The sequence below is a fragment of the Cyanistes caeruleus genome, chromosome 3, assembly GCF_971803275.1.
Source record: "Cyanistes caeruleus chromosome 3, bCyaCae1.hap1.1, whole genome shotgun sequence".
NCBI classification, from domain to species: Eukaryota; Metazoa; Chordata; class Aves; order Passeriformes; family Paridae; genus Cyanistes; species Cyanistes caeruleus.
Genome location: NC_141703.1, coordinates 59,275,033 through 59,289,428, shown reverse-complemented (window position 1 = coordinate 59,289,428; position 14,396 = coordinate 59,275,033). Strand labels below are relative to the sequence as shown.

The window sequence follows — 14,396 nt, the reverse complement described above, 5'->3', positions numbered from 1 at the left end:
TGTATGGTATAAATGTAGTGATAGGACAAAGTATGGATTTCCTTCATAATTCCATGGTTTATTGTGTCAAAATATAAACAAGAGTGAAGTTGTCTTTTAAAAAATTAACAAATTAAGTTTTTCCCTGAATACTAGTCTTATTCTGGGGCAATCGGAGTTTTTTGGGGTTTATTTGAGCTTCACAATTCACAGATGGGCTGGAATATAGGCTGGATAAATATTTTACAAATTATATTTTTTACACATATTATGTAAATGTATTTACATATTATGTAAAATGTATATAATGTATTTATATTAACTGATGATGGGGAATCCACTCAATGTTGAATAATAAAAATGAGTCTCTATGTTGATCAGTTTAACGGGAAATACAAATCCACAACTTTTTTTCTGGTTTATGTTAGTTTTTTTTTTGAAGAATGAAGTTGTGCAGATTAAAAAAACAATGGGTAAGATAGATGTATAAACTTTTATATGTAAGTTAGGTAGTCTAATATAAACTCTGTGTGGAATTCTCTGCTTTTCAGCTGTCCATATTAGGGCAGTACAGCTTTGTGTATTTTAATTTTGGAGATAAGCTCAAAGAAAGTGTTGAATGGCTGGGCATCTAACAGTTTTCAGAATTTAATAACATGTTCTTATCTTTGTGCTTCAAAGTGACAGAGTCTCTGGCCCAGTCTGTAGTCCACCATTTAAGATGGATAATGCAGAAAGATCTTCTTGGCCAAGATGTCTTTCTTATTGGGCCTCCTGGGCCTCTCCGGCGATCGATTGCCATGCAGTATCTGGTGAGTATGTTGGTTTAAACGTGTTGGAGACGTTATTAATGTAAGTCATTCTTTTACTAGACAAGTAAATAAGTTTTTTCATAATGTTTCCTTTCTTAAAGGAAATGTCCTTTCCAAAGCTCAGTTTTTGTTATAGACAAATAGAAAGTGCAGACATTTTAATACATGTTTTTCTGCTTAAAATCCAGGGGAGAAAAAAAAAAAAAAGAGTTGGAAAACTGTGTTACCATATGCTATCACAAATGGAGAAACAGTTTGTTCTCAGCATTATGTATGTTAGAAGATTAAGATATCTGCCTAGTGCTACAGACAACAAATCGTTTTTGCTTCATTACATAAAAAAAGAAATGAAGGAAAGGATTTGGGAGGGAAGTGTTCTGAGTAACATTTGGGAACAGTTATTCTGAGTGATTAGAAAGAGTAGATGCATGTATGATCCTCTCTTGGAATGTGGGAAGGACGTGCCTACAGCCATCTGCATGAACCATGGCAGCACCATGTAAAAAATTTCATGTTTAATAAGTCAATGCTCTTAAATGATCAGGAGGGGAATGTCTGCCCTAAAATGTGATGTGGGTAGGACTTGGTCTGCCATGAGATATATCTGGATTCTGGTTGAACAGAGGAATCACAAATGGAGGCATATCAGTTGTCATAAAGATCAGACATTCTTATAGAAATGAAAAAAATGTTAATTCAAAGACTAGATCTCTGAGGTAAAGCATAGAAGTGAAAGCTACAATGTTTTGAACTTTGTAAAGGAGAGAAGATTTTTTAATTCAGCAAACTAGATGTACTATTTAACAGTTTGAATTCCTTAAAATAAATGGTAAAGAGTTTGGTATAACCTAAAAAGAGAATATGGAAAAACACCTGATATCTAGGCATAAGATATAGAATGTGTCTTGTTATTTATGCCACAGACTGTTTGCACTTGAGATCTATTAGAAAGGCTGAAGCTTACTGATTCAATGCCATGCCAAAAAGTTATTTGAAGGCCGGTCTTTCCATGTGAGCTGATACATGCTGTGGTGCCTTCAATGAAAATATATAAGCCTGGAAAATTTCTACTTTCTGTTGCTGAAAGCTACTCTGCATTGCTACACAGGGCTGATAGTTGAAAACCACTCTTTTTTCCACCTTTAATTAAAAGAAAGTGCAACTATATCTACTTGCAACATAAAGGAACTGGTGGCTTTGTAACCCAATAGGCACTGCAAAAGTGGAAAGGAAATAGTTTCAGTTGGGATTTATATCTTTGCTTTATTTTTTTCATATAGCTGTAGTTGAAAGCTGCCTGTTTAAGAGAGGTCTGTTAAATCAATGACATCTTTAATTGAGGAGTAAGGGCTAAGAGCATTTCATTGTGAATATGTTTCCTAAGCAGAATTCATGATAACCCAGGTATGGAAGTAGCAGAAATATCTGTTATAAATACATGGGGAATTGTTCTTATTCCTCTAAGATAGCAAATTCTATGTATACCTCATATTGAACCAAAACAAAGAAAACAATAACCTGAGGGTTCTCCTTTTTTAAATAGTGATGCAGAGTGCATCTCATGATAGCCAAGGAAGAGAGGGTAAGAATAATATATTTCATCAGTGTACTGGCAGAGCATGTGCAGGTAATAATCACAGCTGCATCGCAGTATAAGTGTTACTGAACTGTGAGAGTTGAATGTTTCAATCTTTTACAGAAAATTTCTGATTTTCATTTGTGACTTGGAGATGCTGGCTTTCTTTCAGAGTCCGGAACCAGAAGGTTAACCTACAGGATGTTACAGATGTTCAATGGAAAGAGTATATAGCTGATTATTTTGTTTTAAGAATAGGTTTGGGGAAAATAAAAGTTTATTGAGCAGAAATTCAAACCATTTTGTTTGAGGCGTAACACATTGTTAACATTTTAAAAATAAGAGATACTGGATTTTGTTCAGAGTTACTTCAGATCACTTTGCTGTTGCCTTTTTTGTACAATTTTACCATTAGGCATATTCTTAAAGTTCAGTCACTGGGGTTATAGTGTTATTTTGGCAATAACTTTAGACTGTTGTCTACAGGAGCTGACAAAGCGGGAGGTTGAATATATTGCACTGTCGAGGGACACCACAGAAACTGACCTCAAACAGCGACGAGAGATCCGAGATGGCAGTGCTTTTTATCTTGACCAGGCAAGTCACAATCACCTAGTCATTAATCACAAGTAGTTTGTAGGAAGTCATATTTTATGTTATGAAAAATCAGTATGTGGATTTACATGTTTCTAATCCAAGTAGAAAGTCTCTTGAACAATGATCTCATTATTATCATAAATGTTATCTTTACACAAACCTAAGATTACTCTGTCTATTAATAGTACTAGAGGGTTGATTTAGACAGACCATTTTTGATAAGAGTAAGATCCATTTTGTGCAAATCGGATAAGCACTACCCATCCTATGTCTCTTCCTCAACACTTGCAGCACACTAGATGTATTCCTGAAGTGAATCTTCTGATCTAGTTTAAAAGCATGTGTTTTATGACTGCTCTGTGTTGTGAAGCCCAAGCACAATAAAGGGAGACAATTTGTAGATCTGAATTGAAATCTCACTGCTGATCTGGAATAAAATAATGATTTAAACAGTCCTGCCATCTGTATTACCCCAGACCAGTAGCTGATTTACCACAGCCATAGAGTGACTCAGATTAGGTAAGATTTCTCTTTATAAGTTATCAATGGCATGTTTCCTTTCTGATTGTGCAGGTAAAATACACACTTCATGTGAAATGTCTGTTTTCCTAAAATTTTTATGGAAGTTAGGTTTCTAGTTATATAGGGTGGGTGAGTCTCTGTGATGTAGTATGAACTTAAAGGAGTTATCTAAAAGAGTTTTCGGTTGGTGATGCTATAGAGGTTAATGATATCACCATCATACAGGTGTTTCATGAGAAAAAAACAGAAAGCTTTGTTCTCTCTTTTAAATATTTTTCCTTTTTTTTTTTCTTTAAATTCCCAGTGATCACTTTTTCAGCCTCCAAACTTTGAAGAAACCTTTAAAAATATTTTCTTGAAACCACAATAAATGGTTTGAGCAGTGGAAGATCCTCAGAATGAAGAATTAACAGTTAATCTAAATATATTTCATTTTAGTTACTTCCTTCAAGTTATTTCATGCTTACCTGGAAATGTGAGGATTGCACAATAGGAGATAATTTGAAGCACTGTACTGTGTAGTAGGGCTGTAAATGGGTTCTCATTTACCAGAGGATAAGAGTATTTGTGTAGGTTGTGGGATTAACTCATGGACTAATGTTAGCTCCTCACCCGTCTGCTGTTACAGAAGCCTTATCCCTCACACTTGCTACAGGATAGTCAAGGTAATTGACCCATGGTGTAAGAGCATTAATTAACTAACATTTGTAAGAGCCACTGTATCGAGGACTGTAAGCAGCTAAAGATGTGAGATTGTCTGTTACCTCCACATATGTCTGTAGACTTTGATCCCAGTGTAAGTATGAGACAGCTTCACTTTGTATAATCTCTTTTGAGTCATCTCACTCCAGCATGAACACTTTAGGAAGATTTGCTTCTTAGGATCAAGGTCTAAGATGACCACCTTCCTCAATGAGTTAGAAATTTTCAGTTGAAACGTTTTTGCCAGAATCCAGCACAGCAGTACTTCAGACCAAGACTTTCCTTTAGCAAGATACCAAAGAACTAAAATCAGTAGGAATCATTGCATCTTTCCTGAGCTCATGTTTTACTCATCGTATTTATAACTAATGTATGTTTAAGCTCTGAATAGAACTTAGGAAAATAAATACTTGGTATTTAGATGAACAATTTTCAAATACTGGAAACATGAAAGATGAATCTCAGTGATATTCCAGCTGAAGTTTTCTCATCCTACATTTTAGTTAAAGATGCATAAAATATGGTACATAGTTATGTTTAGAACTATCATAGATCTAATTATTCCATTCTATTATTGAGCTGCGAAGTTTTACAGATTACACTGCTGCCTGAATTTCAATGAGTTTATTTAATGATTTTGAGGTTTGCAGATGCTAATTCAGAGCATTACAGAAGCCAAAGACTATTATTCTTTAAACTACAAACCATTAACTGAGAAAAGTATCAGTAGGAAGCCTTAACAAAATATTCTATAAAGAGCTCCAGTGGACATAGCTGAGACATAGAGAAGGTGAATTCATGTGAGGGACTGAAGATAGTAGACTCTGCTTTTCAAATTTTCATACCGTTTCCTTTCCTGTAGAATATCATGCTTGCTCTTCATGTCACCCAAGAGAAGATAGAAGAGCTTGAAAGTCTAGTTTCCAGAACATCCTGCATCTGAATTCTATAGGGTCAATAAAACTTACCTGTTGTTTAGGTTATATGAGGCCCTTTGTAAGGAAGTCATAATATGGAGATGTAGTTATTTTACACTTTGAATAATAATATACTGTAATAAAAACCTGGCATCTTTTGACCAGAAAGAACTTTAATTTAGTGGATCATCAGGTTTGCAGACACAGAAAGGTTTTCAAAGTTGTCTCTGAGTGACTTGAAGATGCTGTGGTTGTTTATAGCTCCACATTTAACAGTGACAGATTAAAAGCTGCAAATTATTATTTCAGAGGTTTCAAAACATCTGCTATATTTTAACATAAACTTATGGAATATGATTGCCATTACTTATTTAAAATATATTGGAGAGGTGTTGATTTGGAAGCAATTGTTGAAATTCCATATTGAAATATATATGGAAGGGCCAGCATATCAAACATCCTTGCTTATCAGCATTTCTTAGTACTAGAGTGAATCAAGTGGGAGCATTGGAGTTAGTTAGTTAGAAGAGTTATCTAACGAGGGAGAGAAAAAAAGGTTTTATTTCTCTCAGAAATAGATCATTAAAATAAAGGTAAACATTGAATTGTCAAATTCACTGCCACTTAAAATAATGTAAAATAAAGAACTTTTGATGAGATAATGGTGAATTATTTGTTTTAATTCATCTACTGACAGGAGAAGATTTGGGTTTCTTGTCTTTAGGGCGTTAATTTTGGCTTTCAGCTGGTAATTCACTGTTAAAAGCCTCAAAAATATCATTATTGCTGTTACTGAGCTAATTAAGTAACCTCTTGGTTTTATTCTCTAATTTATTGCATAGGTTAATTATATCATGTAATTAGTTAGAATTACTTTATATTACATAAATATTCAAATGGCACCTTCATATTTTACTTTTATTGACAGATGAGCTTGTCTTGCAAAGTGGTTTTCTGCTTCTATAACTCTAAGAGTTAAGCTGTCAACTTCATTGAACCAGTAAGAAGATTCTAATAGCCTATTGTATTTTCAAAAATTAGGGAATTTGGATTTATTTTTTTTATTTTGTTTTCCCTCATTTCTGATGTAGTTTTACTTTTTATTGTGTGTATACAGCTACATAAGTCACATCCCTGGATTCAACTCTTATTACTACAGCCTCTTAGATGAATAATTAATACATCTAAGGAAATCCTACATTCTTTTAATGTAGCAGGTGAATTTGAGAGAGCAGCTAAGCCACTTGGTTATGCTTGAGAGGTGTATTGCTCTAGGATTGTGTTGCAAACCACATTGTCCATAATTCCCATTTTTGTTTACCCTTTTTCTTCCAGCATTTATATTAAATGAAGGAAGCTCCCCAAACAAAACCATGTAATAAAGTGCACAGTCTTTTCTGTTCAAGACAAGAAGGCTAGAATAAGTAGAAAGATGTCATATGCTTATGTGCTGAAAAATTGAATATATGATGTCATGTTTTTGAAGATTTGCTGATTAAACTGTATCCATTAAGTGGATATATATGTATATCACTGTCATTTCTGTCTGTACAAAATTATCGCAGTATCTTTAAACTACGTAACATACTAATTTTAATACAATATTTTTGCATTCCTAACTGCACCAGCATCATAAGTTATACAATGGTAAAATGTAAATCTTGATTGTCAAGATACCAGAAGAATCATCTTCTGACATGGCTTGAAACACTTCATGTAGTAAACAATTAAACACCCAGAGTGACTGAAATGACAGCCTGAACTGTCCTGTGTGTAAAATGAACATAACATGAAATTCCCTGGAGTAGCACTACCCAGACTTGAGTTTGGCTTGGTTTAATCAAAGCAGATTAGAAAGGGAATTATAAAATAAGATGTGAGATTAATTGAATGAAATTATAATCATACTGGAGAGCAAGATTATAATATTTGAGAGAGTGTGTATATCTACATATGTATGTATGTTTGTGTAAACAGATAAAAAGCTTTCTATGTCTTCCTAAAAAGATGTGTAAGAACGATTCAGCTTTTAGTAAAAAATACCCACTGAGTGGAAATCATGTGATTTTGTGATTTATTAACTTTCTGCCTTGGAGGTAGCAGTGGGGTTTTGATGTGTTGGTAAGTTAGCCACAGCACATTGTCACAAAGTATAACTTCATGAACTGACTAACACTGCAGTATCTGTGTACCCAGAACAAGAAAAGAGATAGTTAAGGCTGTAGAAAGAAACAAGCAATGCACTCCAAAAGTGTGAATGTTTAATTTAATTATTTTCTCCAACACTGGAGACAAAAAGGGAAATATTAGGTAGAAATCAACATTAATCATTGTTGATGTTGACATATCTTTTATCTAAAAGAAGAATGCAAGTTAAGGACCCCTATATGGAAGCCTCTTAACTCGTAGAAATTATTTTGGTTTAATCATTTGCAATACTTCATTCATGCTTCTTAAAGTGTCAGCATTTAACTGGATTTGTTAGGCTAGCAGCTTGGACTCTGGTGTCTTATTTTGATGTACAGGGCATATAGATGAATGTCTGTGATGTAATGTGAGGAATATTAGGATTATGGATTTATAATTCGTTATAAAAAGTGTAACATTCTTTTTTCTTTTGTTTGTGTCTGTTACATGTATATTCCACTTCGTTTTCAGCTGTTATTTCCTACTATGGGGAAAGGAGAAATACTTCATAACATGTGGGTTCGTAATATCCATAGGCAATATGGACTTGATGGATGGTGCTCTAAGCAAAATGATTTAAGAGTGATAACTAACTTCATATTTTTTTTAGATATTTGTCAAGTATTTAACTTTATTTTTATTTTGCTACTCAGCAGGAAGAAAAATTTAAGTTGCCCTTCTCCCTTATTCCTGTACGGAAGATAAGACTTGCCTAGGTTGATTTATTTGTAGGTATTTTTACTAATAAATATGTTAAGAACTCAGTTTACTTTCTGCTGGGCCTGGTTTCTGGTCATGAGGCAAAATGTTTCACGTATCTGATGTAACTGTGCTCTCATAGGAGATACTTGGTGTAAAGCAGCTAAAATAGATGGACAAGGCAGGGACATAATTTCTTGTAAATACTGTTTGCTGACAATGTTGCAAAAACACCTGACTGCCGTGTTAGGGTAAGGGGTAATGAGAGTTAAAACAGATCACTTGATGTGTGGTACTTCAAAAATAGAAAATGAAATTGTCTGGAAGAAGTTGAAATCAGTGACTGGGGAAGCAAAAATCAATGACTGGAATGAAGGACTGTTCCAGTTCTTGTCACATTTACATATTTATGCTCTCATCATATGTTGATTCACTTCCTAGGGTAAACTTTTCTAGCCAAGTTTTCTGATTTGAAACTCGAATAAATTTAGGAGCTTGTTTCTTTAGCTGCTTTTCATTCTGTGCCATGGTAGAGCATCATGAAATAGATGTTCACCAGTTCAGGCCATTCATCCTCACTGAAACACTAACTACTGCAGACAGCTGGATTCCCTCTTTGGATACTAGCTAGCCTGGCTGACAGTACTCCAGTATACTGCAATTTCTCTGTCTTTTGTGGGTTTTTAAATAAAAAAAGGAGTGGATAACAGTATCTGCTCTGTAATTTTGCTAAACTCACAGGAGAAAAACAGCTATAAAATCTACCCAGAAAACACTTGATTAACTCAGTGGGGAGGTAGACTGAATAGTGAGGATGTAGTCCCCATCTCCATTACAGAGGGAGAAAAAGGTTGAATTATTTTCTAAGTTATCTTTTTAATTTGACTAATCATATTAGTTACTATTACACTGATTTTCATTAAATATGAACTTCACATTTGGAATATGTGGAACTCAGTATATTTGTGGCCTAAGTTGAAAAATGCAAAACTGTAGCTTATCATCATGTACAAAGTGAAAAATTTTGTAACAAAAGAGAGAATACACATTTTTGATGAATAGTAGGCCTGTTTGTCATCTCATCTTATACATTCATAGCTTTTTTATTGAATACATTTTATTTTAAACAACTAGTTTTAGTTTAGTTTTAAAAATATTTAAGGAAAAACATTAAGTTTTCATTAAAAGGTAACATTTTAGCTTTTCAAGTGGCTGAATGTTACTTTAGTAGGCCTTTATCTTACTACACAGTTTTTGCTGATACTTTTATTTTGGAGAAAGCCTATTCTCATATTCAGTCATTTACTGGCAGTCCTTGTTAACTCTGGAAGTCCCAGGTGACTGGAAATTGGCAGATGTGACACCTATCTCTAAGAACAGTCAGAGCAAATTTGTGATTGTAGGATTCTATTACTTCAGTCCAGTAAGTAGTCATCTAATTTAGTTTGGCCTAACAGGTTTCTAGTTTGTTCAGCCACTGAGGGAAAACAATAGCTAGGGAATTGAGAGGCCTTAAAACTGAACAAATACCTTGAAATAGTCTTTGATGGAAACATACCATTAGACATGTCTTTTACACATATCTTGAAAGCCTAGCAAAGGAGTTTCCTCAGTAGGAGACAGTAAAAGCTCCTAATATTCCATTCTGCTTCTCTGTCTTTTCCTGTTATCTTTTACTTGTTGAGTAGTTTTAACAATTTGAATTTTAAAGGTTTGATTAATTGTATTTGACTCATGGAAATTAACTTAGAAGATATCAATTTCCTCTGAGTTTTGTGATATTTGTTAGCATGGTAGGTTACAGGGACTCAAATCTCTCATCTATGGAAGACAGACTGTACCATGTATTTAACAGTTCAAGGTTTCTCAGCCTGCTGCAGCCAGTCTGCAATGTATTAGTTCAAAACCAGCCAAAGTTCTGTATTGTCTTTGCCAGACGGCTGCTCAGGATCTCTTTCATCATAAGTGACATCTGGACAGTATACTGTTGTGATGTTTATGAGAAATGAGTGGAAAGAATTGGGTAGATGAGTTTGTGTGGGATATTGTACGGGTGGTGGGAGCAAGATACTGCATTGGAAGGAACATCTGAAATGTAGGCTGCAGATGTAGCGAATCCTTACCTAATTAGTTCTTGTGTTCACTGAGTTGCTTGTGCTGTTGTTTTTCTAAGTTCTTATGGTTGCTGTGCTTGAGATGTCATTACAGGGATCCAATTTTCAGAGCAGGGGAAAGTCATCATCTAAAAAACCCCTAAAATGTACCTTTAGATGGCTCCTGTAAAAGACACAGTTACTGATTACTGTTGAGCAATTTCTAGCCTTTTAATTATAAAACAGTTCTGAAATGTAGCCTGTCCATCATATTCTGAATGATGCCTAGATTTAAAAAAGTCCTTTGGAGTTCCCCAAGAACCTTCCTCATGGATATCAAGACAGCCAGAATTTTCTGGTGTGCAATAAGCATTTTCCTGAGAGAAAAGAGCTACCACTTCAGTTCTGGTATGTGAAAACTATACTGTTAGAATTCCTGTGGCTTTACAAACTGTTTTGGTAAGCTATATAAAAATGTCTTCCTTTCTCCGATGTTTTTGCATTTCAGTGTGTGTGTTGCGGTGAGCTTTTTTCTCTTTCTTCCTGTTCTGACACTATATAACTTCATCCATATTCTTATACACTGTGATTTATGTCAAAATTGGGGTTTATAGCTTCATGCATTTGTCATATTTCGCACTGCTTGCCACGCTTAAGCTACAGAAAAGTCAATGAAAGGCTGCTTAGGGTTATCTTGGTCCTAAGGTCTTTTTGCCTTTAAAGACAAAATTTATTTCTTTGTAGGTGCAGTGTGAAACCATTGTAAGCATTCTGCGTAATACATTTGTTGCATAAAGGCATTACAATGAGAGCAGTGCTGTGTGGAGAGTTTCTGCTCCCAGCCTCTGGTAGCTGCAGGTATTCCCTGGAGCAGGTATCCAGGTTACCATCCTTCCAGAGCTCTGGGAGCACAGGTGGGAGGCAGCAGCATCTGTCCTCTGATGAGCAAAATAGTCCCCTTGCTGCAGTGAAAATCAATCTGAAAGTAAACGTTTAACAAATCCATCTTGGCTTTTTAACACGAATTAATATGTTTAATCTCAGATTTAGCAACAAGGTTACATGGTCTAAACCCCCCTTGTCAAATTTGTGGTTTATGTTGGACATTTAGAGTGAACAAAACTAAAGAGTGAGGGGGTCAATGCAAATCCCTCTGGGTTCTCATTATAGAATTAGGAAGATTTGTTTCTTGGTAGCATTTTTAAAAATGATTTTCAGCAACAGATTGTAAATTTACTTTTTTTCCTCTAATTTTTTAAAATATATTTTAGCTTCTATACCAATCCATCAATACACAGCTAAAACTGATGTTTTCAGAGGATGCCTTGTCATATGCCTAGCTTATTAGAAAAATTTACTACTCATTACCAACCAGAATGCAGAAATAGCATAATTCAGCAAGAGATATTTCAGCTGGCCTGGTCTTAAGAGCAGACTTTATGCTAGTTAAAACAAGAACTTTAGAGGTAGATGAAGTGTGCACTTACTTCATTGTATTATAGAGAACAATTTCCAGTGTTCAGGTATGCTTTGAAGATGGAAAAAGCACATCAGAGTAAATTAGTGCCCAGGGGGTGGTGGTGGTGGCGGTATCATTGTTATGAGGTGTCTTTGATTAGAATATAAAAAAACATGGCTATGCATTCAACCTTTCTGGAATCTTACTGTAAAAGGTGCATGTAGAAAAGCAAAAATAATTTGAAATTTTATTTTCCTGAGAAATAGAATTTTGAGTAAAAACTTCAAACAGTTTCCAAGTTCTGTACTTTTTCAATTTTGATCCTGTAAGCTGATGATCAGCAGTCAGCACAGTGTATGTAGTAAGCTGCTTCTCAAGTTTGCATTGCTAATGGAGAGCATTCTCTTTCTCAAAGTTAATGATTGTTATACACTTCCTAATATTTGCTGTCTACCTCTATAGCAGATTTTCTTCATATACCAGTTCAAGAGAGAGATTTTTGTTAGTACTGGAAGCCTGTTACTTCAGCACATCCATAGTGTGTGTGTCAACATGAGTCAAAAAGATTCTATGGATACTCAAAATATTTTGAAACCATATGAACAGAATGTGTATTTTCCTCTGGCTAGTAAAAATCAGTCATAAAGTCTTCATAGTCTTATAACATGCAGAATCCAACCGACTTGGCAAATAAATTGTTTGTAAAAGTTCTGCCTGTGTCTCCAAGCTGCATTTAGACAAAATAGCATTTTGTTCATGCCAGGTTTTGGACTGTCTGCTGGAGACTCAGGTTTTCTATTCAAGCAGGTTGGAGCAGATTTTTGACATGACTAATGACCTTCCTAGGGAAGAATGTTAGTAGAAAATTTGTTCTTTGTACACATTTTATGAGATGAGGAGAGAGGTGTTTTATGTCGCCTGTTAGGTAGTGTATGATGTCCTGAATTAAGAAAAAAAATTAATTACTTTTTAAAAAGAATTAGTGGTTTAGTGGAAGAGAAATAATCTGAGGTTTAGTCCTTGCTCAAGGAACTTATTCCAGGTTCCTCTGATACTGATTATGAGGCTAGATATAAAAATGGTTTCTTTTTAAGAAGGTCTTGATCTACATGATCTGGAGATCTGTACCAGGATTTATGAGTGCTGTTTTTCAGTAACATTTGCCTGAGTACAGATTAGATACATTAGTAATTAGGAATTGTTTCCATCTTAATAATGATGTGAAAAGTTCACTGTATAGTTAATTTGCCAGTTGTTAGTTATGCTTCTAAATTGCATAGCAGCATCTTAATTAGTCTTATGGTTTAGTGCTGTGGTGGTTTAACACCAGACAGAAATTAAACTGCAAATAAGCCTCTCCCCTTCCCCCTCTGGTGAGAGAGGAACAAAGTCCGAGTTATGGGTTGAGATAGCAATTTACTGAAAGCAAGCAGCAATGGAATAAGAAATGCACAGTAAAAGCAGGAAAACTAACAAATAAAAAAAAGAAAAAAAAAAAAAAGAAAAAAAGAACTTTATACACAAAAGGTGCTCACCACCTCAGCTTAGTTCTGGCTTCCCCAGACCAAGGCAAGATGGCGGGTGCTCCCACAGTCAGTGCTTCCCTTCCCTAGCTCTGAGACTGTGAAAAGCAATGATGGAAGGTCCCTTGGGAACTAGGTCACATTGCGCCGTGCCACCTGTTTCTTGACAGCTCTGCTGGACTCTGTTCCATGTGGCACTGCTGCTTTTGACCAGTCCATGCCTCTGGGGCTTGGTTTGGGCTGAGCTCCTCTCATCCTGGTTTTGCCACTTCCCACACTGGCACCGTGCCACACTGGCTCTGCTGAGGTTTGACTCTGTGCCAGCTCCACTTCCAGACTGCTTTTCCAGGCTCCACTGGGTTCAGCTGCTTTCATCACCCAGAGCTGTGCTCTCCTGAGGGATGGGAAGGGATGGGCAGGTGCGAGGGAGGGCAGGGTCCACAGGGCTGGTCCTGGCAACCGCTCCCAGGGAGAGAGAGTGGAGACAGTGTCCCACTCATGATGTGTGCTCACCTTTTACTTCCCCTGAAGCCATGCTTCGTGATGAGCTGTGTGATATGGAACAGCAGCCTGGCCATGCCCATGTGGTGCTGAGCTCTGACCCCTCTCCAAAACCAGGGCAAGTGTCTTCTGTGTCTCCTCAGATAGCTGAGTTAGTTGTATGCTCTAAACCCATGCAGCAGTTAATCTGTTGTGCAAAACTCATCTTTGTTTTTAATTTATCTGTATGCATGTCTTTTATACATCTTTTATATGTAATTTTTTGGTGGGCTATTTTTGTATTCTGGTGCTTCTTCATTATTCTCATATCTTCCTTCTTTCTCTCTGACCTATTTTTTTGGCATCTATTGTATTCATCAGAGATTTCCATCTAGCATTATATGTCAGGTTCTTCTGTAGGAGTTTATAGGAAACATGCTGGGAAAAGATTTCATTTGTTCTCACTTTGCAACTGTGCTTGTGTCTAAAATTGTGTTCAAATTATAGGAGTGAAAAAAAAAGACTTTGGTGTCTCTAACTGTTGCCTGTGCCCAAACCTGCTACATTATTATCAGCTTAAACCTCTGCAAATTGGAAGACAAAAATACATTGTATTTCAGAGTCTTTTACTGGGCAGTAATTATAAATATTAGATATCAAGTCTACTTAATGCACCTGAGTTAATGTCGTTGTAATAAAGTTGGAAAAAACCATCAGCACCAGGGGTTAATTTTACCTTTTGGCTCCACGTTAAGAAGCAGCCATATATAAACAACCAGTAAAGTAGAAAGGAACCATTTTCTAACTGCAAGTCTCCAAAGGATTAACAAGTTAATGGCTGCATTTTTAT

The 14,396-nt window shown here is 35.7% G+C and overlaps 1 protein-coding gene across 2 annotated transcripts in view; it reads left to right on the top strand.

Annotated features, from left to right (window-relative positions):
• Nucleotides 1-14,396, top strand: part of VWA8 (von Willebrand factor A domain containing 8) — a 180,513-nt gene that overhangs the window by 21,469 nt on the left and 144,648 nt on the right. For both annotated transcript variants that reach the window (XM_086881203.1, XM_086881201.1), the window contains exons 3-4: nucleotides 661-791; nucleotides 2,854-2,964. In XM_086881203.1, coding sequence (XP_086737329.1) covers nucleotides 661-791; nucleotides 2,854-2,964 — 242 coding nt within the window. The remainder of the gene's footprint in view (nucleotides 1-660; nucleotides 792-2,853; nucleotides 2,965-14,396) is intronic.